Genomic DNA, 26609 nt, shown 5'->3' with positions numbered 1-26609 from the left:
TTCTAAACAATATCTTCCATCTAATTTGTAATATGTTTTTTTAAGGTACTTGTTGTCTAGTAGATCCATCGGCTACAGATTATTAAGTAGCCAAATCAATGACCAAATGTTTTTTTTTGGATTTCTCTATTTTTCTAGCATGTCTCCTCTAGATCTGTACATAGGCAACCCGCCCTGAGGAACCCGACCCAACCCGGCCCGAAAAAGCCTGACCCAACCAGTACACGGGCCAGGCTCGGGCTTCAAAACATAGGTCCGCAGTTCCAACCAGGTCGGGCTTAGGCTTCAAAACAGACCCAAAACCCGAAAAACCTAACCCAACCAAAAAACCTGAGCCCAACCTAAAAAAATCCAATATCAGCCCAGGTTCGGGCTTAACAACCCGGCCTGATGTAAGACTTAGGCCGAACTCGGGCCTACAGGTTTCCTATCGGGCTTTTCAAAGTCTGATCCGAAATCCAGCCTGACCTGATGTTTGAGTTGGCCTAGTCTCCACCTAGGATTAACGTGAGAGTTTCAAAAGGAGCCTTCAATTAGTTAATATAAAGATAAAGATTGTCCGAGGTGTGCATCGTCACAGTCTAGGCTAGCTTTCTCAGTCTACTACCCCTTTCCCATAACAACAATATAGCTTACATGTGGGCCCGTTTTGATTGGTACGTTCCAAGTTGGTGCCATATTTACCCCTTTAGGCTTCCTTTGGTTCATGGGATTTCCACCGAATTTTCGTAGGATTCATGATTCCTCAGGATTGGACATTGTTCAGGCATTTGGTTTGTAGGAATGGAGCATAGGAATTTTGGAGGAATACTGTAGCAATCCCATGAAAACGTAGGAATTCCAAAGATTCGAAACATCCACTCCAACCTCTTTTTTCTGTCAGCTCGGGCAGGATCGAGGCTAATCGCATCGTCGGCTCATCATTAGCCACTGCAGCTCGCTCAAAGAAGAACAAGAACTGAAGAAGAAAGGGCATAGCATATGGATCTGGATCACAAGAAAGACATGATTTCTCCCCAAACACGAATCATTCCAATCCAAATGAACTGCTTCGTGATCACCTCATCAATGATCCGCAAGAAAAGAAATACACAGGGAAACAGAAAGGAGCCATTTCTTTTAGTTGCAGACCTCGTTGGTGCCACAGCCCCAGCGAGAAGAGCTCGCCATGCAGCCTTCGCGCCGCTCGTCCTCGCTTCCGCTCGCAAGAACCAAGACCCGGCCTCGTACGGCAAGCTATGGCTGGATATGGTGCCTTTGGAGCTCGCCCGCAGCTCGTCCCGCCTCCTCCGCTAGAGCACGTCCCGCCGCCTCCGCTGGAGCTCACCCCCGCGGTACACTAGTACAGAACTAGTCATAAGTGTTAGCTCATCATTATCGATTCGGTCAAAATCGACACTGATAGGATATCAGTGCCGGTTCTTACTCTCTCGTACCTCAAAATTGACTGAGCGATTAAAAACCGGTACTGAAAACAACTATCAGTGCTGTTTGGTACTAAAAACCGGTACTAATAGGACTAGTGCCGATTTTTAGTGCTAACTGGCACTGATGTTCAGACCGCACCTGAAATATTCATTCGATCGACTTATGGCTCACACGTTCGCTCACATGGCTCGGCCTTATCTCTCGAATTGATCCTCATCTCTCTCCCTCTCTCGATTCGATCCCCTCCGGCTCGGATGCCACTCCCGCCGTCGCTAATTTTTCTTTTTTTATTCTATAGAAATGGAAATTATGTCGGATGCACAACCGGCATTGATACAAGTTGAGTATCAATACCGAGTAAAGTTTTCAACCGGCATTGAAGCCGTTTTTCAATCGATACTTATGTGCCCTTTTGCAGTGGTGGTAGCACATCATACTGATGCCGCTCGACCATGCAGTCGCACCACCGTCGAGAGAGATAAGAAAGCCCAACTAATCGATGTGGTACTGGCTGCTGGGAAGGGGATGGTAAGAGATCGATTGCGATGCCGCCGAGAGACATGCAGGTGGGGGAAGATGAGATGAGTAGAAGCGGAGAAGATGTTTTTTTCCCTCTCCAAGTAATATAGGATTTGTTTAGGGCGGTGGTTTTATCACCTGATTAACTTTGATATATCATTGACTTAAAAATTCCTGTGTATTCCTTGTGACTCATCCAAACAACCATTCCTGTCAAATTCTTATGTTTTCCAATCCTCTATTTTGCACTTGCATTTATATATTATTCATGTGTTTTTCTTATTCCTCTTGTTTTTCAATTCTATGTTCAAAGGAGGCCTAACTTTGCATGATTTCGTTTTGACAAGAAGAAACTGCGTAGGTACATTTTCTTGTCAAGTGATTAGCCAATCAAAGAACAAGTTTTTAATGTCATCAAGCAATACATGGTGGATATGGTTGTAGAATCTATTAAGAAATATAAATCTCAACAAAGTGTGAGGATTGCCTATTTGAGTAATAAAAAGAAAAGAGTCCTGAGAACAGGATCTTTCTCTAATCAAGTCCTAAAATCACAGAGACATGTGGAAAACTAGAAAAAAACCAATAAGATACTCATGATAGGCTGTTTTTGGAATTACAGAGGTGTTAGTAAGAAGGGTATGAGCTCTTTTCTGAAAAAATTCATTCTTGCTCATCATCTTGACTTTATTTGTCTCCAAGAAACTATGGAAATAGATTTCTCTCCTACTGACCTTAGGAAGTTTGACCCTAACTCTGGTTTTGTTTGGTTTTGGATACTTGTCAATGGCAAATCTGGTGGCTTGCTGAGTGGAATTAACCCTGATTACTTTACAATTAATCAAGTGCAGTTTGAAAAACACATTATTAAGATCTCTCTTTTTGAGAAGTACATCAAAAAATTGGTTGTTGTTGAATGTTTATGGACCTACTCATGAAGATTGTAAAATTGAGTTTCTTTGTGAACTCTCTCATTTCTGCTCTTTCTCACAGTCACCTTAGTGGTGCGTGGGGATTTTAATATCACTAGATATATTAATGAGAAAAATAGACCCACTAGTGTTTCTAGAAGTTCTTCCTTTTTCAATGACATCATTCATACTCATGATCCGAGGGAACTACATATGTCTGGGGGGAGTTTTACCTGGACCAACAATAGAAAAAATCCAACTCTAGAGAAATTGGATAGAATTTTGGTCAATAATGAATGGGAAGCTCTCTACCCTCTTGTAACTGTTCAGAAAATCACTAGGGAGAAATCTGATCATAATTTGCTCTTATCTCTTCTAATGTTGATAAAAAGATTCCAAAGAGTTAGTTCCATTTTAAACTCAGTTGGTTGGATGATAACCTTTTTCAGTTGGAGGTCCAAAAGGTTTGGAATAAGCATATTCAGGGTAATAGTATCCTTGATGTGATTATCTCTAAGACCAGGAATTTGAGAGCTCACCTTAAAGGTTAGGGTGGTCATAAGAGAGGTTTAGATAGGAAGAGGAGAAATATTCTTAGAGAAGAGTTAGCTCAGCTTGAGCTGATGGAGGAAACCTCTTTTCTTGATGCATCTAGTGCTCACAGAAAAATTCAAATTCTTGCTGAATTGGAGAAGTTGTTAATGGAAGAAGAAATATTTTGGTTTAAGAGATCTCATTCTACTTGGCTTCTGAAGGGTGATAACAACACAAAGTTTTTTTTTCATAGTGTGGCTAATGGCAGAAAGAGGAAAAATACCATTTTCTCTTTTTCACATGAAGGATCTAAAATTTTTGTAGATGAAAATTTGCTGACTCATGCTACTAATTACTATAAAGAATTATTTGGTCCTTCTGGTAATAGATATATCAGCTTTGATCATCTAGTCTGGGATAACAGTGAGAAATTGAATGATAATGATAATACTATCCTTGATAGACCTTTGATGAAGAGGAAATTAAACATACTTTATTCTAGATGGAAACTAATAAAGCTGCTGATCCTGATGGTTTCCCGGTTGAACTTCTCCAATATTGTTGGAATATTATTAAAGATGATTTCTTAACTCTTGTCCAAATATTTCATGAAGGGGTGATTGATATTAGTAGGTTGAATTACGGGGTGATCACTCTTTTGCCTAAGGTTCAAGATGCTAAAAGAATTCAATAGTATAGATCCATTTGTTTGTTGAACTGTTCATACAAATGGATTACTAAAGCTCTTACTTTGAGATAGAACCTTATATGGACAAACTTATTAATAAATGTCAGAACGCTTTTATTAAGAATAGGAATATCATGGATGGTGTCCTCTCCCTTCATGAAATCTTACATGAGACCAAAAGGCGCCATCAAGTTGGTATAGTCCTGAAACTGGAATTTGAAAAAGTTTATGATAAAGTGAATTGGGATTTTTTGTTTCAATGCTTGAACATGAGAGGTTTTAGCAATAAAAGGGTTCAATGGATTAAGAATGTAGTAAGTGGTGGAACTTTGAGTGTTAAGCTTAATAATTAAGTAGGCATTATTTCACTAGCCATAAGGGGGTGAGACAGGGAGATCCCTTATCACCTTTTTCTTTTTAACCTTGTTACTGATTATCTTGCCAAAATGATTCACTTGGCTCAAGCAAAAGGGGACATTATTGATCTGTTTCCTCATTTATTTGAGGGCGGGATTGCGATATTACAATATGCTGATGATACTATACTTTGCCTTCAGCATGATCTCATCAAAGCAAACAACCTCAAGCTTCTGCTTTATCTTTATGAGTTGATGTATGGTTTAAAAATTAATTTCCAGAAAAGTAAAATTATTTGCTTGGGTGGTGATGATATGATTGCAGCTGATTATGCTGATTTGTTCCATTGCCAAATTGGTCATTTCCCTATAAAGTACCTTGGTGTTCCTGTTAGCCCAAGTAGGTTGCATGTGGCTAATTGGGTCCCTGTAGAGGAAAAAAATCATGAAAAAGCTTGACATCTGGAAAGGAGGTCTTCTTTCTATTGGAGGAAGAGTTGTTTAGATTAATGCTAGTCTCTCCAATATTCCCATTTATCACATGTCCATTTACCTTCTTCCTAAAACTGTTTTGGAATATATTGATGTAGCAAGGAGGAAATTTTTTTGGCAGGGTGGTGGCACTAAGAAAAAATATCACCTTGTTGCCTGGGGAAAAAAATCTGTAAACCCAAAAAAAAAGGTGGGTTGGGTATTAAAGACTTAACCAAAATGAACTATGCTTTGATGTGTAAATGGTGGTGGAGGCTTGAAAATTCTGATGGCCTTTGGCAAGACATTGTTAGGAAGAAATACCTCTCTAATATTTCTATCCCTTTAGTTAAGCATAAATTTGATGACTCTTCCTGTTGGGCTGATCTTCTGAAAGTTAAACCTTTGTATCTGCTTGGTAGAAAGTGTATTGTTGGTAATTGTGCTATCACCAGATTTTGGGAGGATGTTTGGATTCAAGATAAACATTTGTCTATCTTGTTCCTAGCTCTGTATAATATATGTTTAACTAAAAATATTTCTGTGTATGAGGTTGTGATGAACCAATGGAATGTTCCTTTTAGACATTAGTTGTGTCCTTCATGAACAGTGGGAGTTAATCCTGTCTTGGACCTCCCAGTTTCAGTTTTCTAGTTGTGATGATTTAGTGATTTGGCTTTTGAATTCTAGTGGTATTTTTACTGTCAAATCTTTATATAGTTGGTTGATGAGAGACACTCCCAACCAACCGTTCAATTATATATGGAAGGCTAAGATACCTGAAAAGATTAAAATCTTTCTTTGGCTTCTAGAACAGAATGCTATCCTTACTAAAGATAATATGATTAGGAGGAATTGGGTTGGTGATGGTACTTGTTATTTTTGTACCCAGCCTGAGAGTTACATACATTGTTCTTCCTCTACCCTATTGCCAAGGCAGTTTGGAGATTAGTGACCTACTAGTTAGGTGCTCGTACTATTCCTGACTCTATTTCTCAATACTATATTTGGATTGATTCTTATTGAACATGGATAAAAAATTTGCTACTATGGGTCTTGCTGCTATCTGTTGGGCCATTTGGAAAGCTAGAAATAGTGCTTGCTTCGAGAAAAAACTGCTCCGTTATTCTAGTGATATTATTTTCCGTGCTTGTTCCTTTCTTACTTTTTGGGTAGAGCTTCTCAAGGACATGAGCAAAGAGGAGTTGATTCGTGGTGCTCATGATTTGCTGCAATCTGTGTCACAATTGCTGGCTCGACAGTAGCCACCCCAAGCTCCTCCTGGAGGTCACCTTCTTATGCTTCAAGATGATAATCTGGCTGAGGATCAAGAGACAGAGGATGTGAAAGATTGATGGAATGCTCACTCTGTTCCTATGGTGTTCTGGTTGCTTTTGGGTATCGCTCCAATCTATAATGACTGGCTTCCCTCTATGGTGTTGTAGTTGTCTAAATGTTTTTTGATGAAATACTACTTTGTCTGTGTTAGAAATATCACCTAGTCTGCTTGTCTGTAATTTTTGGTTAAGATCGTACTTCTTGTCTTTTGTGTTGTAAAGACTCTAAACGACGGATACTTCCGTTATTTCGGTAATGGATATGGAGTTTTCGAAAAAAAAAAAGGCAATACATGGATACACATTACAGAAATCTAGCTGCCCTGACTCCCGAAAATTAACGCAGTAAGTACAATACTCAGTACATCACCTGTTGGGCCAAATTAATTAACATTCTTTACCCAGCAAAATGATCAGAACAGAAAATTAATACATTGCTTAAACCGAGAATTAATTAGCTCAAACGAGTGTGCGCCATGGATGCTGTGTCAAGCTAGTGTTATTGTCATGTCCTTCTCCTGGCCATGGACGTGGCGTTGCCATCGAAGAGCTCGTCGATGAGCGTCTCCACGTCCTCGGCGCTGAGCTTGACGTACTTCTCCGTCTGCCTGCCCGCGCTGAAGTGCTGCGCGAAGCGGCCGAGGAAGGAGCGGTAGGCCGGCACGACGACGGCGGCGATGGAGACGCGCAGCTCTGACTGCAGCTGCTCGTCGCTGACGACCCAGGCGCCCTGCGTCCGCTGGATCTCGTCCATGGCGGCGTTGAACTGCTTGAACCGCTCCTTGAGCACCGGCTTCTGCACGTGCCCCTTCACGGTGAGCACGCCATCGTCGCGGAGCAGCCCCAGCACGCGGCTCCACGTCTCCCGCTGGTAGTTTTTGTGATACTGCCGCAGGCTCGTCGACTGCTTCCGCGCCCACGCCTCGCCGAGCATGGCGTTGATCTCCGGCGAGCTGCGGATCTTCTGCAGCATATACCGGCCGTTGTTCATCAGGAAGATGTTGCTCAGCGACGGGTCCTTGTAAAGCCGCGACTTCGCCTCTAGGTTCCCGTGGAGGAGCTCCATCACCTCCATCAGCTGCGCCGCGAACGGGTTGCTGTCTTCGTCGCCGTCTCGTCGGTGGTGCTCGCGGAACACCTGCTCCAGCGTGCTGTTGTACTCGCACGCGTACTTGAGGTAGTTCATCACGTAGCGGGTGAGCGGGTGCACGGCGCCGCCCGGGACCGGCTGCTTGCCGGCGTCGGCGCGGATCGAGCTCTCCAGCTCGCGGAAGATGGCGGCGGCCGACTCGCCGAGGCGGGACCGCACGGTGGCGATCTCGGCCTTGAGTTCCGTCAGAGCGGAATTGTTGCGGTCGGCGGCGGGCTCGTTGGCGGAGGCGGAGAGGAAGGCGTCGATGACCGGGGACGCGTCGCGGACGGCCTCGTACATGTCGAGCACTTTGCCGAGCTTCTCGGCGGTGCACTTGGTCATGGCCACGGCCTCCGTGAAGCTGAGCATGTGCAGCATGACGCAGCGCGCGAGGTCGGCGAAGATGCCGCGGCCCACGGCGGCGTGGCGGCCGGCGAAGACGCGGGTGCAGAGGTCATGCTCCGTGGAGAGGCCGACGTTGATGGCGTGCCGGAACGCCTTGATCCACGCCACGATCTCCGCCTCCAGCGCCTCCCACGCCATCTTCACCACGTCGTCGATGCTCGCCTTCTCGTACCCGAGCCCCTGCAGCGCCGCGTCGAAGGCGTTCCGCCGCGCCACCAGGAACATCTGCGTGCACTCTGTCACGTACCCGGCGGCGATCATGGCGTCGGCCATGGCACGGAGCCGGTCCACGGTCTCCGGTGGGTACGGCAGCGCGGCCTCTCCCCCGGCGCCGCTGGCGTCTGACGCCGGGGGCGGGAGGACGCACCGGTCCGGCTCGTGCCCGCCATGGTCGGCCGTCTTGGGGACGCGCGGGTCCTGGAGTAGCGCGTGGAACTCGTCCTCGAGGAACGCCATGGCCCGGTGCATCACGCCGGTGACACGGTGCACGGCAGCGGTGTACTTGCCGCTCCCCTCCGCGTTCTTGCCGAGCGCGGACGCGAGAGCGGCTATGCGGGTGATCGCGGCGAGCAGCGCCGGCGGCTCGCCGCTGGCGTCCGTCGCCCACTTGTCCTCGGCCCCCTCCGACTGCGCGATCTCCCGCTCGACGGCGACCGCGAACTTCTCCATCGTCGCCTCCGTGACGCTCACCGGCGCGTCCCCGCCCTGCCCCGCGACGAACGAGTCGATCTCCGCCGACAACGCAGCAAGATTCGGCTCGACGCCCTCCCCTCCCGCCGCGCCCTCACCGTGACCCCCATCTGCACGTCCGCCGCCGTCTCCTCCTGGCGCGCCATGGCCGGCGGTACCTTCACCCTCCTCTTGCTCGTCCTCCTCCTTGATGCTCTGCTCCCTGGCGACGCTGCCGGACGACCCGTGCTGCAGGTCCCTCCTGTCGCGGTCGGCGTGGCGGACGGCGCCGAGGGAGAGGTTGCGGTCGACCTCCCGCGTCCTGCTGCCGTCGTCTCGGGTGGTCGCCGGAGAGAAGCTGCTGAACTTGTGGGGCGCCTGGCTCCGGCTGTCCATCTCCTGTTGGTGGCCGGCCGGGTGGAAGGGGAAGGGAATGGGAAATGGCGAGATCAGTGGTTGTTTGTTCGCGCGTATGGCTGAGGAGGCATGCAGAGCTAGAGAGAGAAAGGAGAGAGAGGATGAGGTGGAGGCTAGAGCGAGAAGGTCGGGTTGGGCGGGAGGTGAGGGACGCTAGGATTGAAAGGGTGTCACCACATTCCGGTTTTAGCTGGCTGGCAACGAGAGGTGCAGCTGTGCTTGCTCCATCAGCACAGCACATGAGTTTTCGGTTCAGCTCGCTGCTGCATGAAACTTAAGAAACTATCTAGAACATAGAAATTTTTTAATTGGTATGGGTACTATTGAAATTTTCGTATTTCAAATAGATCTTATGAGTTTTCACTTTTTTCATATGGACTTAGTGTGTTGTATTAGGTGTTGGTAGAGCTTGAAAATTGCTAAAAGATTGACCGCAAGTAGCGGGGAAGGCTTATAAGAATCAACCATAATTTTCCTTAGCATTAGACATTTCTAACTTTGATCATGATTTGCGAGTAGCTAGTCTCTTCTAATTCTGAGGTCCCTTTGTAACATAGGGACTTCACAGGAATCAACCCAATTCTGCAGGAATCACATGAAATTTGAGCTTTCTGAAAAGTCTTAGCTTGTTGTCAAGTAGCTATACCTTCTCCGATTTTAAATCTTAGTCGTTTCAGGATCTATGTTGGTCAAACTTTCTAAATTTTAACCAATAATTATGTAGATTGAGAACACAAAATTGATATAAATGGATTCACCATTAGAAATACTTCCACAATATATGATTTGCTATAGATGGATTCGGGTCCGTGCTTGTTTGTTAGTAGAAGATGGGCTAAGGAATAACAAGTAGCATACGTGCTAACAGAGTAGTAACAGGCAACCATCAGACTACAGACAGAGTACAGAGTGCTGCAGAAACTGGCGATGACATGGTTCGCACGACGGGGCACAGGAATGTCGTCGCCTCTCTAGTTTTCTTCACCGACTGACGCATAGAAGGTAAAACTGCGTTGACTTACAAGCTCGTGATGCCACTAGAACCATCTTCTGGCCAACCATTTGCCGATACACGAGAGGAGAGCACGTATTGATCGATGCGTGCATTGCATATCTTTTCTTTATTGTTTCTATGAGAATAAGAGTCAACGTGCATGGTTGACTTTGAGAAAATGCTCACCCAATTTTACAGCTCCATGTTCTTTTCGCTTAATAACCTTCAAGTTTTCATTTTCTCTTCAGCCTTAAGAGAAGCACAACCATAACTTCATGTACTGGGCAATATTACAGTGGACTCGTGAAGAGGCTAGCCGAACAGGTAACGGTAAGGGTATAAATTAAACCCAAAAAAAAAACTCTTCCCTCGTTCCTTTTTATTTTACATTTTCGACTTGTGGAAAAGATACAGATTTGCAAGTTTGCAGCATGTCAATGATGGTTGGACAGATCACCGGTGCCTTGCCGGGAGTCCGCCTCCACCACCGCTCTTGCGGATGAAGGTGTTCCGATTTTTCGGCTTCGGTATGTCGTGGATATCCATCACTTGAATCGTCCTCTGCTTTTTCGCTGTGAAGACAAGAGGAACAGAAGGGGAGAAAAAGATGTTACATCACTTCTTTTGCTTCTCAGTATCATAGCCTTTTGAAGAGTCAAACGGCAAATCAAAATAAAACATTACAGGTAATGAGATAATTAACTTCCTAAGCCTCAGTGTCACAGTATGTCATTAAATTATTACCATTTTGTGCTTCTTGATAATTTTCCTGAAGCCTCTTCCGGGCTGAATCTAGCTTCTCAGGATCCAAAAGAGTATCCTTTTGCTCCCTCACTGTCCTCTGCAGAGTGTATTTATGAATGTCACATGAAACTTTCACAAAAAAAGAAGAAGAATATCACAAGAAAGAATAGGCACTATTTTGCCAAACGTGAGCAGCGGAAAGCTAAAGTTTCATTATGATAAGTGTCTTTTTCACTACATTGCGTGAAAATATCAATGTGCAGTAAGTGGTGCATAGTGTGACATCATTAGTCAGAAGATGGCAATGTCTGGGCTACATGCTGATAGAACTTATTCGTCTTATTTCGAAGCCTTCTTGTTTAACACCAAACAAAACCAAGTGCATAATCTCTATGCAGTGACAAATGCTGATAGGTTGAATGTCTGGTTAAAGACATACCATTGAAACAGATGGTGAACTGGTAGAATAGCTGTTGCCGTTGTTCTGCTTGGTAGTATGATATGTGGGTACCGGGCTCGTTCCACGCTTCTCCATTGTTGACTCCACCACATAATGATTGCTAGACCTCTCTGAGCTCAAACCATCTAAGGTCCAAAATAGGGACCATTAGTACATGAGTAGGTCATGAAAAATACGAGCTCTGCTTAAACCTCTTAGGGAATGGATATGGGAACTCACTGTGGCTCTGTGGGCTGGGGGAATACTTGAAGTCTGAAGCCTGTAATTGTACAATAGTAACAGATGTATTTCACGTTACAAACTGTGTAGACAAATAAAAGAATTTAAAACTATAAGTCGATATGAAACAATTTATGTTCTCCACTTGCGTCAGCCTTTTTAGCAGCTAGTAAGACATGAGAAAAGTCTGGTTAACTATGCAGTCGATTTGCTGTTTGTTTGGTATACTGTCCACCCGTCAAACCTCTCTCAGCAAAATGTTTTCTTTTTATTGAAGCAGAGCAAAATGGATTAACTAAAGCTAATGTGACGCAGTTATTTACTGTTATTATAAGCAAGACACACAAGGGCAGCCAACATTGGACCGTGAAAGAACAAGTTACCTGAGTGTTTTGATGGTACTTGGATTGGAATTTATCGGGCGAGTCACCATAGCCTGCCACCATGAATCAAAGACATCAAAGTTATCACCAAATACAAAATAAATCCAAAAGCTTTGGAGCTAAACACAATGCAATAGTATGCATGGTGCCATACTTATGATCAAGCCACCAACATCACCGCCTGAGTTGTGCAGCCGCACCCAGTCATCCACCATCTCCTTCCATTTCCTTGGGGATCAAATAAAACATACAAATCAATAAAAACCATACCACAATCAAAAGGCACCTCTTGATCCCATGTGACACAAATTCACCTGACAAGCAGCTTCACCAACTGCCGCACTTCCCCGGATGGGTGCTTGCGCAGGCCATTCACATGCCGGCCGATGTCCGTGTCCTGCACAAATAGAATCACAAACTTTTCACTCCTTGAGCTGCTGCTGCAACAAGCATCCATCCAAACTAATCCTTCCCTCTCGTAAGCCGAACAAAGTGAAGGTAAAATTTAGTTTGACCTGGAGAGCCTTGTAGGTGATGTCCATGTCTGCCAGGTTCTGCAGCAGGCCCACGAGCTCGTCCTCCGACTGTGACGAAACCACACAACAAAGGTACAATTTGCAATGGAATAAGTGAGCTTTTTTTCTTTCCTTTTATCAGCAAAATCGAACGGCGAATCCGGTAAAAATGGGGTCTTTGAGGACCTGGTCGGGGTCCTCCAGGAAGTCCCTGATCGCCAGGATCTTGCTCTCCACGCCGGCGCCGGCATCGGCCTCATCCTCTCCGAGGCCGTCCGCGTCAACCTCCTCGTCCGGCGAGACCGGAGACGCCGCCGCCGCAGCAGCAGCCTCATCCACCGTCCTGAGCTGAGCAAGCACCGGCGGGGCGTCGCAGTTGCGGCAGCGGGCCCCGGCGTAGAGCAGCTCCACGATGCCGTCGCGGCGCGAGCGCAGCTCGTCGGGGCTGTCCCGCGCCACCGCGGCGAGCACGGCGTCCACGAGGTCCCACACGTCGCCGCCGCCCCCGAACGCGGCCAGCGCGCGGCGGAGGCGCCCGTCGGGGCCCATCCGGCGGCGGCCGCCGGGCCGGGATCGGATCCTCGACGGCCCCCCAAGATCCGATAGCGCAATCCAGCAGGAACCTCCTGAATCCTCAGAACCAAACGCTAGGCCGCCGAACTCCTCGGCGCCACCGCAGGCCGGGGCGCAGCCATGCCGGAGCGGGAGCGGATCGGTGGGAGGCGGCGATTCGGATTGGAGGAAGAGGGCGAGGGCGCGGCTGGGGAATCGGATGGGAGGGCGGGGTGGATCCGATAAGCGAAGTTTCGGCCCGCTAACGCTGAGGTGATGGTTGGTGCACGGTTGGTTGGTTGGCACGCTGGCCGATAGGGACGAAAAATTCCGCGGGTACATTCATTGTTCCTACGGCCAGATTTGGTCCATTTCGTTGTGTTTTTAGGTATTTTTAAAACGAGTATAATGCTTGTACGTCATAATAGGAGGCAAAAGTTCATACGAACTACTGAACTATGTATTTGATCTAGAGCTTTTTCAAAGAATAAAATTAGATACCGATACAAACAATGTTATATAAAAGTAGAGAACCGATCAAGCTAAATTAAATATAATGCTCTATCTCTAGATGAGTGACTACTATTCAAGTCCCCATATTAAGAGACGTTCTTATCATCTTTATTTCACTTGTTCATATTTTCACATGAAGTAAATTTTGTTGCTGCAACATCTCTAATTTGGGCTTTTAAGCAATACATGACCGAATCATTAACACAACCTTTAAAGATAACATCAAGAAAATAATTTCGATCAACAATAATGAGTGAGAAACAATCGTATGCTACGTCTGACTGATACTCTAGTGCCATCCTAGCAGTTCCAACACTCCTACTTAGCTTCAGGTCAGCTTCATAGCGAACATCAGCTAAAAGGTGCTTCCATTATCTTGTCTGTTTAAGATTTCAAGATGGTAGACATATGAGAGACTTATATCTACTCTGAAGTGATAAGAGGTGTATTTCTTATGATTCGATATAAGAAGAGAAAAATTTACTAACCATGTTATGTGTCTCAGAACCTACTCTCTAATGAGCTGAAACAAGAGGGGGATTCAAAATATGAGCAAGAGGCAATTAATCTTAGTTTTGAGGATATTGAGTACTTTTCACCTGTCGCCAGATTGCATGACACAGAGGCTGGGGGTTCCACTCAGGCAGTGCCGCAGGTTACGTTACCTCCACCTACCTCTTCAGCGGCCCTTGCTACCATTTCCTCTGAGATGACTGCCATCCTTCAGCAGTTACAGCAGCAGCAGGCCTCTCAGGGTGAGTTTCAGCTAAAGCTTCAGGCAGATTTAGTGAGACAGCAGGAGCAGCAGATGGACCTTATGCGGTCAATGTAGCAACAGCAGCAGGCCATATTTGCAGTGCTTCAAACGGACAGGGCGAGAAACGATTAGATGTTCCCGTTTATTTCTGGATGTTTGGGCTCCCTGTTCTAGGTTACCGGTCTTCAGCTGCCAGCTGCTCCACGAGCTCCAGCTCTAGCCGTGTCTCCCCTGCATACCAGTGTTGGTAGCCTCCTGATGACCCTGGTGTCAGCCTTTCCTGTGTCACTGTTTCTATCCACCAGGATCGTCCCTCAGGCTGTCGGGACCTCGCAGCAGTAGTCAGTGTTCGCACCGGTGTCTTCTCCTTTCCCTTCACACTCTCTCAGCTTTGAGGAGACACCACAGCCTTCAGTTCCTAAGTCAAGCACCACAGTCGTACCTCTTGCAGTTACACAGCTCACTCTTGCTGAGGCATATGCTACTCTTCGAGATGTGCAGAGTCAGATTGCTTGAGAGACAGTAGCTTAGGGACACGGCACAACCAGCTCCGAGCCCCTTCCAGCGTCTGCGGTTTAGGCCACGTGATGTCAATTAGTTTGTAACAATAAATTTATAATCAAGTAGGGGTACCTTGCAGGATCAAGGATCGATCAGGAGACAAAACACGCGATGTATACAAGTTTGAGCCTCCGGGAGGAGTAATATCCTACGTCTTGTGTGTGGATGCTAATGTATATTGATGATTCTCGAGTACAAGCAGTGGCGGCTAGCACTATTACAACGGAGAGATGGGATCTAGACTAATCTGGAGTTGAAGTCGCTGAGTATCTCCGGGTGCTGAAGGCTTGACCTAGCTTGCGCCGAGTATTTTTTGAATGGCTTGGAAGGAAGTCCCGCTGAATGGCCTCAGGGTCATCCTTATATAGGGGTCAGGGCACCATGGTAACCCTAGTCATAGTCGATGGGGAGTCCTCTGACTTGCTGGCCAAGGTGAAGCAGTTGGATCCGACTTGGATACTAGTCGTCCTCGAGTCGGTTACCCCAATCGAGACCTTCCTAGTATATTCCTTTGTGATCTCTGAGTATATCGAGTCCCATAGATTCGGGTCCACAATATCCGGAGTTGCTAAGTATGTGTATGGGGTATTCCGTGTATATCTGGTGTAGTATGTACACACATATACCCTGTAGTTAAATATTCGACGGTAGTCCCCTAACTTTACTCTATGGAGGTTTCTGCAAGCTTCCACTCGACTATCGCAGCCGATACTCAGTTGAGTAGGTGGAACAGACTTGCAGTCGATAGAATCGAGTAGGAGAGGTTGTAGCCTGAGCGTCAAGTGGAAACATGACTGGGTCGAGCGCTCGGTCGTTGTCCGCACTCGATACTCGAAAAAGCCTCAAAACTCGACTTATCGACACCCGACTCTGAGTAGAGTTACAAGAAACTTTCAAAATTTGAACCATCGGGTACTGGTGCGTTTAATGCATGGGTCATGGGTGTGCCAGGATTCGCACATCATCATGATGACACTTTTCCCGGTAACCGAGGCAGTATGGGGAGTTGAATCGTGTCCGAAGCGAAAACGATTCTTGGATTTTACCAGGCCTATTTTATCCCACCAGGAAGCCTATGTCCCTTCGCCCCTCCCATTCTCGTCATGAGTTTTCCCTCGAATCTTTACACCGTCGCATGTTCCTCCTCGCCGCCGCCACCTTTCTCGAGAAAGCCTGTGCTCTTCGACTCAAGTTTGATGGCGAGGGTTCCCAACTGGGTGGATCTTCCGTCGGAGGTGCTAGACGACATCTCCAATAGGTTTCCCCACCCGGAGAATTTTGCCTTCTTCCACTACGTTTGTACTTCATGGAGCGAGGTGCGTAGGGTGGTGGAGTTTGCACCTTGGATTTTTAAGGGGCCGTATGTGGAAGAGGACGGCATGGTGGAGGTGCATCGCTTGGGAAGCGACACCGTCTACGAGCTGGGAGATGATCGGAGCCTCGAACATGCTCTTGATCGGAGCCTATGTAAAATGTGTGACATCCGATAAGCTCACTCCCAAATCAGATAAATGCTTCTTTGTGGGGTATCCTAGGGAAATCAGAGGATATTATTTTTATAACCGGGGAGAAGGCAAAGTGTTTGTCACCTGAAATGATGTCTTTATGGAGAAAGAGTTTCTCTTAAGGAAAGTTAGTAGGAGCACGGTGCAACTCGAAGAGATTCAGGAATCATCAAAAAGCGTTTCAGCTCCTACTGAATCACAACTGGATATGCAAAATGTTGCAGAACCTATTGTGGAGACACCAGCCCCATGTCAATCAGAAAGGGTCAGTTGTGCACCTGAAATGTTTATGTTCCGTACCACGGAGCAGCCCGATATATTATTGTTGGACAATAATGAGCCCAAGGACTATATGGAAGAAATGGTGGGACCATACTCTGAGAGATGGCTTGGAGCCATAAGATCCAAATTATAATCCATGAGAGAAAACCAAGTTTGGAACTTGGTCGATCCACCCAATGGTATAAAAACTATTGAGTGTAATTGGGTTTTAAGAAAATGGGTAGACGCTGATGGAAATGTTCATGTTTGTATAGCACGATTGGTGGTGATAGGTTTCATGGTAATTCAAAATGTTGATTATGATGAAATATATCACCCGTCGCGATGCTAAAGTCTACCGGGATCATCCTAGCGATGCTGTATATTATGATGTCAAAACGGTTTTCCTTAATGGAAATCTAAGTTGGGCATGTATGTGATATATCCTAAAGGTTTTGATGATCCTAAACATGCTGAGAAACTATATGCAAGCTTCAAAATTCCATCTGTGGATTAAGGTGAGCATCTCAGCGTTGGATTCTTCACTTAGATGAGATGGCCAAAAGAGTTTGACTCCATCGAGAGTGAGCAAGAACCTTGTTTTTACAACAAGTCTAGTGAGAGCACATTTGTGTTTCTGATCTCATAAATATGTATGACATATTATTGATCGGGATGACAATCCAATGCATTAAGTTTCTCAAATCTTCATTGAGAAATTGTTTCAAGATGAAGTTATGAGAAATACAATATAAATAGGGCATAAAGTTCTATAGAGATAGATAAAATGAGGCCAAAGTGTTTGCACTTGCGAGAATCAGTGTGTGGTGACACCAGATGAGCATGATATCTTGAAAAAAATGCCTGGAAAAAGGCTAATAAGATTAAGCCGAAAAATGCACATTGACAAGTTATTGAAATAGTTCAATATGAAGGATTCCAAGTAAGGTTTCTTGCTAATACCATGTAGCATCAATCTTTGCGAGACTCAGCGTGTTGTGACACCTGATGAGTAAGGAAATCTTGATATCAATCATAAGTCTTGTTCATAGTCATCAGGAAAAATCATCCTCTAAATCATCCTCTAGTACTGGATAAGAACAAGGACGCGACCATGGTTTTTGGAGGAAAGAAAAAAGTAGTTGTAAATGGTTACATCGATGCTAGATTCCAAACCAGCAAAGGAATCATAGTGTTGAATCTGGTTTTATGTAAATAATGGAACAGTGAGCTAGAAATGTTCCATGCAAGAACCGTTGCCTACTCTACAACTATTTCTAAGTATACCACCACTTTAAAAGTCGCATTAGAGATTATTTGGATCAGAAAATTAGTTTATGAGTTATGTGTGGTTTGCAATGTGTTCAGTCCAGAGGATCTCTATTGTCGATGGTAGACCTATTGCTCGAGCACTGGGAGCATTGGTACCACCATAATTTCGAGCATGTATTTTGGCATGGATATATCATTTTGAATTGAATGGAGAAGTGATGTAAATAAATGCAATGGGTATTGGATACCCATCAAATTGGATCCGTTAGCTTGTCTTATCCTATAGCCTGAAAGAAGGTGCACTATCGAGCAATAGGTATTGGATACCTATGTGACCGGCTCTAGTGCAAGTAGGAAAGTTTTGGTGATATGCCGTAAAGATGATTATGGGGATGATTGTATCATTTTTATGTTTGTGTTGTCTCGAGTAATTTACTATTCTGTTCCTTGAATGATTATTATAGACATTGATCAGCAACCCTTTGATCTGATATTGTCATTGATTCCAGAATGTGTTGTAACACATTTAGGGGCTTCCAAACGCTACTCCGTAACTGGGTAGTTATAACGGTTGCTTTCAGGTATGTTATGAATCATGTCGTGGCATGTGAGCGATCAAGATAGAATTTACCCCTCTTAGATAATGGGAGAGATATCTCTGGGCCCCTTGAGATAGTTGGATTGAGAAAGTGCATGGCCATACCAATATGATTAAAGAGTTAATCATGATGAATCCACTACTTGATCGAGTGAATGGTCGAGCTATCACAAGAGTGGCACAAATCTCGCCTTGAGCTTGACTGGTATCATGTAGTAAAGGGATTGGTGCATGAGTATATCAAGGTTCAGCTGAGATGATCTTTGTGTGCAATCAGGGTCAATATGTCCTGCTAGGTACCACTATTGACATGCAATTCAGAAAGGGTTTTCGGGTAGCAACCATTTACACATGAACTTAACGGGTCACACACTTAAAGGGATGAAATTTAAAACTTGCATGAATTGACTCTAGTGCAAGTGGGAGATTGCTGGTGATATGCCCTAGAGGCGATCTCATAAGCAGATTGGATCTGCAAGTGAGATTTAATATGATTAAAGGTCCATTAGGGTTTAAAGTTATGATGGGCTTTAATGTGATTAAAGACCCATTAGTGTAATCTATATAAGAGGAGGCAGGAGCCATGGGTGAAGAGTAGATTCCACCACCGAAAATCCTGGCCACCACCTCTTCTTGAACTCCCTATGAAACCGTAGTCGGGCGTGCGGTCCTAGCACACCGGCGTATGGCATTCCATCCATGTATGTGTGGATATCGTAGAGGCATTGTTGCTATTGCAGTGTTGATCTCCTTAGCGTGAAGATCGTGGTGCTGATCATGCTCTCTGGTCACGGCTTTGGTCATGCTCTATGGTCGAGGAGTGTGAGTATCTGGTCGACGAGGTGGTCGACGAGATCGATTACTTCCTCTTCGTAATCGAGGACTTGGTCGAGGCTTCCTCTTCGTGGCCGCGGATCGTGACAACATTGCTCGGAGCTGGTCGAGGAGGTGACATACCTGCTCGGAGTTGGTTGAGGATGCGACGTACCTACTCGGAGCTGGTCGGAGAGCTGCTTCTTCTACATCGACGTACACCACATTGGATTTGTCTACTCCAACTCTTCTTCCACTGCACTGCGCGTCGAGTGGTAACGATCTATGATCTCCTACTTGCATGGTTTCCTGGTTGAACACGGTAGAGAAAAATTATTTTGTACTAGCGTAGCCTACCCGTTCCTCTTCACTTTCTTCCCCCATTCTTCGAGGACTCGAGCCTATCCTTGCCAAACTGGGGGTTCTTGGCGTGTTCCTGGGCCTCGGCATGCGTCGCGAACTTATCGGCAAGCTCGAAGAGCTCCTTGACTGTCTTGACCTTTCGGGTAGCCATCATCCCAACAAGATCTTTGTCTCTGACGCCTTTCTTTTCATGGACTTGGACATTCCTCAAGTTGCCAAATTTTTCGACAGGTTGCTTCCAAAAGAACTTCATTTTAGCTATATTTTTAAATTTCTTTTACACAACCCCTTCCTATCTAATAAACATTAAAAATATCATTTCAAGCTACCAATGGGAAACTCTAACTCTACGACAGCATGTACCTCAAATACTGCAATTACCTCCAATTGAAGCGGCTGGCCAACCATACAAACTTGACCAAATAACTTCAGTTCATCACATAACTTATACCACATGTCTTATTCTCCATACCAAGGTACAATACTCAGTCTGTTATGATTTTGTTTTTCCACACACACAAGGGAGGTGCTACATTCAGTTGCATTGCAAAAATAGCAGCCATAGTACCATTCACAAATTGGTACTACAAAGCCTGCCAGCAATGTAAAACAGGGTATAGCAACATTTCAGAAGCTCTAAGATGTGAATGTGTAACAAAAACAGTTCACCAAACGTATGATCGACATAACTAACATTTCAGCAATCCCATAGGTACAAGCTTCCTCTTACAATTACAGATGATACAGGAAGTGTCGATACAATAGCTTTCTCTTTCATAGCTGAAGACTTAGGATCTCTTTGGAACGCACGATTCTTAAAATGCAGAAGAAAAAAAAGTAGGATTAGAGTTGTCTGGCACTTGCAATCCTACAGAAACTACATGAATTCAGAACACAGGAAAGTTTCCAATAAAATGTTTGGGTGCAACACAGAAAAAAACGCAGAAATTCGAAGAGATAGACACAAAGGAAACTTTCCAAGGGGTTGGACCTCATGCTTATTTTCCTCCAAAATTCCTATGGAAGAGCCCATTCCATAGGAATTTCAAAGGGATTTGTAGGAATGAATCCTATGTTCCAAAGGAAAATTTCTTACAGGAATGGAATCATCCAAAAATCGTCTACTTTTCCTCCATTCCGAAAGGGGCCTTAGTTGAGCGTAGTGCATACCAAGCTTCTCAAAACATGAAGATAGATGCAACAGACCATGCAGTTGCTCTCGAAAAGGCCATTGGAAAAACAAGACTTTTCTACATAGGAATGAGCCTGATCCATCCTCAAATTTCTCTATCAAATATATGCTGCGAAAGAGTTTTACGGTTGATAACCTAAAATCACCTTTGAGGCTAACAAATGCTGAGGTCAGCCTACTATTTCCATACTTATTTCATTCTACCAATTGTCTTATATCAACAAATGATTTTGCGATTTGAGGTTACATAGGTACTCCAGAATAGAAATTATGTTAATATTGTGCCCTCCTGTTTTCATTACATGTGAAGGACCCCCAATATTTACATTTTCAATACCTTCCTCATTTGCAGGCCTGTCCAAAACCCGGCGGAGATGATCCCAAAAAACCTTCCAATGCCCTTCAAAAACATTTTTATTACTTTCCAACTTTCTTTTCTATTTACCAACCTTCATTGAGTTCCAACCGTGCTCAATTTATTTCATTCGTATTTCATATCTCATATTCACGAATCCCTACATGTGATGCTTCCACTTGACCTTCAACCTAAACAAAAAGCCTTTTGCAGATCCCGCAGCAACACACGGGATACCATCCTGGTTACGTTTATAGTCTAGAACTAAGCTGATCTAAAAGTTGACACAGATATGGTGTTTACATAGAAACCAGTGTCATTGATCTTAAAGCTCGGTAATCACTAGGAGAATTCCCCCATAACAATTAACAAACTAGCCAAGCCAGTTCGAAATACGAAACGCATATAGTGAAAGTAGGCAGACATAAAAGTAACCCAAATGACAAGACACAATGTTGATAATATTACATTCCAAGTTAAGTAGATGGCCACCATTTTCTCTCTAGTCTGCAATGAGTTGTGTGATTGATGCATAAATAGCTGCCCTTGTGTCTACGGTCAACATAGCAGACAAGATACTCATCAAGGTTGCAGGGCCTGGCACAAGGAACTATCCTCCTATCTCTATGTTCTTTATCGACACCGACAACACAGAACTCATGCGGCGGTTCAGTCTTCCTCCTACTATTGTTCAGATGATAGACGCTGAACCTGACCTGCATGAGATAGCTGAACTGCATTCCATAGCCCAAGTATATTGCATCGGTAGCAACAGAGGGGAACGTCTCGGTGGAGATGAGCACGCAGTGCGTCGTGCCGATGAACACCGCATGGCGGCCAAGGCTCTGCACAGAAAGGAGCCTCCTCCCAGCGATGTCCACCTCCAACAGCTCCATGCGGCCAGTGATGCCGCCTAACGTGAATACCTCCGTCCGTTTGTAGGCTCCGCTGCCGCCGAAGTGCTCGATATTTCTCCAGTACCGCACCATAAGCATCCTTCCGTCACCGCCAGCGACCAGGAAGGAGAGTATGCGCTTCAAGTGACTGGTATCAGGTGCACACACGTGGCGCTGGTCGACTACTGCAACCAGCCGAGGCAGCGGCCGCAGCTCCACCACGTAGACGGACCCCTCCGGCGTGGTGACGTAGCAGCGCCCTCCCAGGGACAGCAAGGAGCAGAACAGGGCCCTGCCTTGCCAGTCGTACAACCTGTAGCGTGCCTGACCCGGGCTGAGCAGCGTCCAGTACGCGTCGCCGGGCTTGGCCAAGACGATGTTAGACACATTGTCCCTCAGGCACAGCAGGAGGGTGGGTGGGGAGGTGGAGTCGTCAAAGCCGGCGCCGTCGATCACGCCAGTGCTGATGCCCCTGGGATCCCGGAACACCGCGGGGAGGCGGTCCGGCACCGAGGGGGACCCGCCGGGGACGATGCAGGAGATGGTGGGCAAGTCAGTGACGGCGTTGCTGAGAGGGTCCAGGAGGCGGATTGCCTTTGTGGCCCTGTGGAAGAGGACGAGGAGGCCGTCGGCGACGCACAGGTGGCAGTGGGTGGAGAGCGCCGGGAGGTGGACGCCGATGGAGGCGGCCGTGGCCAAGTTGAGGAGGCGGCGGCGGGGTCCGGCGTCGGGGATTATGGAGAGAACCATCCAATTGCGGGGGCGGAAGCGGCTGTCCAGGGCGCCGCGGGCGCGCGGGTCGTCGGTAAGGTCGCGCCACGGCTTGCACACGGCGCGGAAGCGGAGGTACTCGGCGACATCGAGGGCGAGCAGCCGGCCAGCTATCTCCTCGACGAGGTCAGGTACCAGGTTGGCCCAGTGCCTCCATTCCCGAGGGCCGGCGACCACCGGATGTACAAGCGCTCTCTTCGTCCCCAAGCGCTCGGAAGATTCGGCAAGGAGGCGCCGCCGCCGTGCTCGTGTCATCATCCCCACAGATCCAGAGTGCCCGCCTTCATATGTGGCATTGAATCCCAAGGGCAGATCGGCAAGGCTCCGGCACTTCGACTGTGTCCCCATCGTCTAGCCTCTGATAGATCTGCATGGATAGGGTATGAGCAAAGAACGGCACGGTTGGTGGGATGCTGTGAGGGAAGGAAATTTTATGAAACTTTTTGTTAAAATATTTTTATGAGATCATATATATATATATATATATATAAAAGGGGTTTTTCTGTGAGATCAGATTTGATAGAATTTTCTTTTAACGTGAGTGGCGGAGCCGCGGAGGGCAGGTTTGGCGGTGGCAGCGGAAGAAGGAAGGAGGGACCGAGGCAGGTGGCGGGTTAGGTTTAAGGTCGTGAGTGGCTATAGGGTTTTTCTACTGTACAGCGGGCGATCCGACGATAGTTAAAAAGGCCGGTGGGGCCGACGGTTTAATCAAAAAAATCTAAAAACACCGACCCGGAGCCGGCAGCCGCCGCCCGACTTCAGCTCCTCGCACGACGGCCAACTGAAACCGCCACCTTTGTGCCAATCCTCGGTCTCCCTCGCCGCCTTCTTCCGCTCCGCGCGCGACCGGCAGGGAGGCAACGGCGATGCACTCCTCATGAGCAGCCGCTCTGCATCACCCAACCCGCGGGCAACACCGGTTTGGAGCCGAGCACCGCCGCTGTGGTACTCCTGCTTCGCACCGGGGCCCCTAAGCACCGCTGACGTGCCATCCTGGGCTAACGCGCGGCCCGAAAGCCACCACCGGAGCCAGCTGGCATGCCGACGCCATTGCTCCGCCTTGGGCCTGCACGTGCGATGGGGTGGGACGGGGCAGTGAGCTTCCAATTGCCGGTGGCGGGGCCGCAGGCAGGAAGGTCTGGCAAGGCCCGACAGGCAACGGCGGTGTCCGCCCACCCGCCCAGAGGCACAACATGGCGGATGCGGCCTCGGCTTCCCTGTCCATCCAGGCCCATGGCGAGGCGGCACGCTGCCCTGCTGCCCATCCGCACGAGGGCATGACGCACGGGGCGGGAGGATGTCAGACCCCACTGGAGATCTAACTGAACAGTTCACAAGAAAACATGAGATTCACTGATATTTTGGGGCGAAATCACGGAGATATATTACGGATTAAATCCGGAAGATTGAGAACTGGGCTACTTCTACACCTAAACGCCAGCAATTCTCTTTCATAGGTTCGAAGGAAACAGAGATGGGGATTAAGTACTACAGCAGAGCAGCCGGCATACCAGCTGTGAATGAAACGGTAAAACAGTTTAACTGGAATGGTAACAGTAAACGAAAATTACAAGCAACAGTAATTTTTGGTGTAGCCTTGGCTGTTGGATCTTCATAAGAGGGCGCCGACTTCAGTAGCTGGGAGGTGGGCCTGACAATCCCAGTTCTTGTCCTCAAGAATTCCGGTCAGGGAATCAAGATTTCAATGTTGCATAATGGAAAGATGGAAATGTTGACTGAATGAATGTAGCATCCTCCCACGTAGCTTCTTCGACTAAAAGATTTTCCCAGTCAATCAGCCATTGTGAAACTAACTGATGTCCACGGGGTAGAGCTCTGGTCTGCAAAACTGACAGGGGTGCTTTTTTGATGTAGCCATTAGAATATACCAAAGGTAGATCAGAGCTTGGTACTGCCTTGGGACCAACATGTTTCTTCAGCTGACTGACATGAAAAACATCATGTATTTGAGCTGATGCAGGAAGTTGCAGCTTATAAGCAACATTACCAATTTTACTTAAGATTCTAAAGGGACCATAGAACTTTGTGGCCAATTTCAGATTGTGCCTGATGCCAAAAGCTGCTTGTCTGTATGGCTGAAACTTCAGGTAAACCATATCTCCCTCTTGAAAGGACCTTTCAGTTCTCTTCTAGTCTGCATATTTCTTGATCCTTGCTTAAGATTGTGCTAAGTTTTCCTTCAAGTGACTGAGCATATCTTGTTTGGCAGTCAAGAAGTCCACAGCTGAAGATTCAGGTCCAGGGATCATAACTTCACTTATGAGAGCAGGTGGATAGCCATAATGAGCTTCAAAAGGTGTGCATTTTAGAGAGGTGTGATAGTTGGTGTTATACCACCATTCTACCAAAGATAGCCAAGAATGCCATTTCTTGGGTTTAGGAAAAAAACCATGCAGCGCAAATAATTCTCCAAACAATGCTTAGCTCGTTCTGTTTGCCCATTTGATTGGGGGTGGTATGATGATGTGTAATGAAGTGTAACCTTAAGAGCTTTAAAAAGACCCTGCCAGAGTTTACTTGTAAATATGCGGTCTCTGTCAATAACAATATTCACAGGCAGACCATGCAACTTGAATATATTGTCCGGGAAGAGTTGTGTTACTTCAGTGACAGTACAAGGGTGAGATAATGACAGAAAATGAGAGTATTTTGTTAATCTGTCAGCCACCACTAAAATGACATCCTTGCCATTTGATTTTGGCAAGCCCTCAACAAAATCCATAGTAATGTGTGCCCAAGACATGTCAGGTATTGGCAGGGGATCAAGCATACCTAGGTAGTGGCATTTGTCACCTTTTGCCCTTTGGAATATTGCACATTCACTGACAAATTTTTCCACATCAACTTTGAGTCCAGGCTAATAGAAAAGTCTTTGAGGCGCCTCCCATTGCAGATGAGTGAAGAGATTGCAAAATTTGTTGCCTGAAATCACCATGAGTGCCTATGTATATCCTCCCATTGTACCTGAGAATACCAGCATGTAGAGAATAGAGTGGAACAACAGTAGCATTTAGAGCCAGTTGAACCAACAAGTTTTGACAGTGTTCATCAGATATGTAGCTATTCTCAATATCAGATGCCCAAGCTGGTGTGATCACTGATATAGCTGAACAAAAAATGTTTCTTCTGGAAAGTGCATCTGCTACCACATTTTCTTTCCCATTTTTATATTCAATTTTGTAATTGAATTCAAGCAGTTTTAGCATTAATTTATGCTGGACCCCTTCAGCTATCTCTGATTCAGCATGTATTTCAAACTTTGATGGTCTGTTTTAATGATTAGCTCACTGCCTAAGAAGTAATGCCGCCACTTTTTGAGGGCCTCCAAGATTGCTAAGGCTTCCTTATGATAAGTTGATTGAGCAGTGGCTTTTGGTCCAAGAGACTGACTGAAAAGGCAATGGGCCTGCCAGATTGCATAATTACTGCACCAATACCACTGCATGATGCCTTAGTTTCAAAAACAAATGGTTTGCTGAAGTCTGGTAAGGCCAAAACAGGGGCTGAGATCATAGCTGATTTGAGTTGCTGAAAAGCTGCAGAATGCTTCTTTGTCCACAGAAAAGAGTCCTTTTTCAACATATCATGTAATAGCCTGCATATACTTTCATAATTCCAGATAAACCTGCAATAGTAATCTGTAAGTCCCAAAAAAACTGGGCAGTTGTGTGACAGTTTCTGGAATTGGCCATTCAGTGATAGCTTCAATTTTTGTAGGGTCGGTAGCTACCCCATTGCCACTGATTACATGACCCAAGTAATCTAATTGATGAGCTGCAAATGTGCATTTACTTCTTTTGACATTTAGCTTGTGTTCCCTTAACAGTTTCAGCACTATCTCAAGGTGAATTTTGTGTTCCTCTACTGATCGACTGTAGATAAGTATTCATAAAAAAAAACCTAAGACAAACTTCCTGAGGTAAGCAGCAAAATCCTTGTTCATTAGGGATTGGAAGGTTGCAGGCACATTAGTTAGCCCAAAGGGCATAACCAGAAA

General features: G+C 46.0%; 3 protein-coding genes across 3 annotated transcripts; all 3 read right to left on the bottom strand.

Moving 5' to 3' along the window:
• Nucleotides 1–6624: 6624 nt before the first annotated feature.
• Nucleotides 6625–9037, bottom strand: LOC133905217 (exocyst complex component EXO70C1-like). The gene has a single exon (XM_062346953.1). The coding sequence runs from the start codon at nucleotides 8844–8846 to the stop codon at nucleotides 6750–6752; it is 2097 nt and encodes a 698-aa protein (XP_062202937.1). The 5' UTR covers nucleotides 8847–9037; the 3' UTR covers nucleotides 6625–6749.
• Nucleotides 9038–10040: 1003 nt separating this feature from the next.
• LOC133905228 (probable mediator of RNA polymerase II transcription subunit 26c) lies at nucleotides 10041–13080 on the bottom strand. Its single transcript, XM_062346962.1, has 9 exons — nucleotides 12369–13080; nucleotides 12183–12251; nucleotides 11982–12064; nucleotides 11822–11895; nucleotides 11668–11720; nucleotides 11285–11324; nucleotides 11045–11190; nucleotides 10606–10702; nucleotides 10041–10433 (listed from the first exon to the last, which is right to left on the bottom strand). Exons 1-9 carry the CDS (start codon nucleotides 13074–13076, stop codon nucleotides 10315–10317), a joined length of 1389 nt encoding a protein of 462 aa, XP_062202946.1. The 5' UTR covers nucleotides 13077–13080; the 3' UTR covers nucleotides 10041–10314.
• Nucleotides 13081–21400: 8320 nt separating this feature from the next.
• On the bottom strand, nucleotides 21401–22996 carry LOC133905081 (uncharacterized). The gene has a single exon (XM_062346789.1). It carries the CDS (start codon nucleotides 22937–22939, stop codon nucleotides 21401–21403), a length of 1539 nt encoding a protein of 512 aa, XP_062202773.1. The 5' UTR covers nucleotides 22940–22996.
• Nucleotides 22997–26609: the final 3613 nt, after the last annotated feature.

This window comes from Phragmites australis, chromosome 22 (genome assembly GCF_958298935.1).
Source record: "Phragmites australis chromosome 22, lpPhrAust1.1, whole genome shotgun sequence".
Taxonomy (NCBI): domain Eukaryota; kingdom Viridiplantae; phylum Streptophyta; class Magnoliopsida; order Poales; family Poaceae; genus Phragmites; species Phragmites australis.
This window is presented reverse-complemented; position numbering and strand designations above follow the sequence as displayed.

What these genes read in the sequence shown, in the direction of transcription:
- LOC133905228 (XM_062346962.1), bottom strand. Translation starts at nt 13,076, where the DNA reads ATGTACCCGCGGAATTTTTCGTCCCTATCGGCCAGCGTGCCAACCAAC. An exon ending in TCCTGGAGGACCCCGACCAG is followed by an intron (nt 12,252 to 12,368) that starts GTCCTCAAAGAC and finishes GTTTCGTCACAG; the next exon opens with TCGGAGGACGAGCTCGTGGG. An exon ending in CCCCAGCCCACAGAGCCACA is followed by an intron (nt 11,191 to 11,284) that starts GTGAGTTCCCAT and finishes TTTGGACCTTAG; the next exon opens with ATGGTTTGAGCTCAGAGAGG.
- LOC133905217 (XM_062346953.1), bottom strand. Translation starts at nt 8,846, where the DNA reads ATGGACAGCCGGAGCCAGGCGCCCCACAAGTTCAGCAGCTTCTCTCCG.
- LOC133905081 (XM_062346789.1), bottom strand. Translation starts at nt 22,939, where the DNA reads ATGGGGACACAGTCGAAGTGCCGGAGCCTTGCCGATCTGCCCTTGGGA.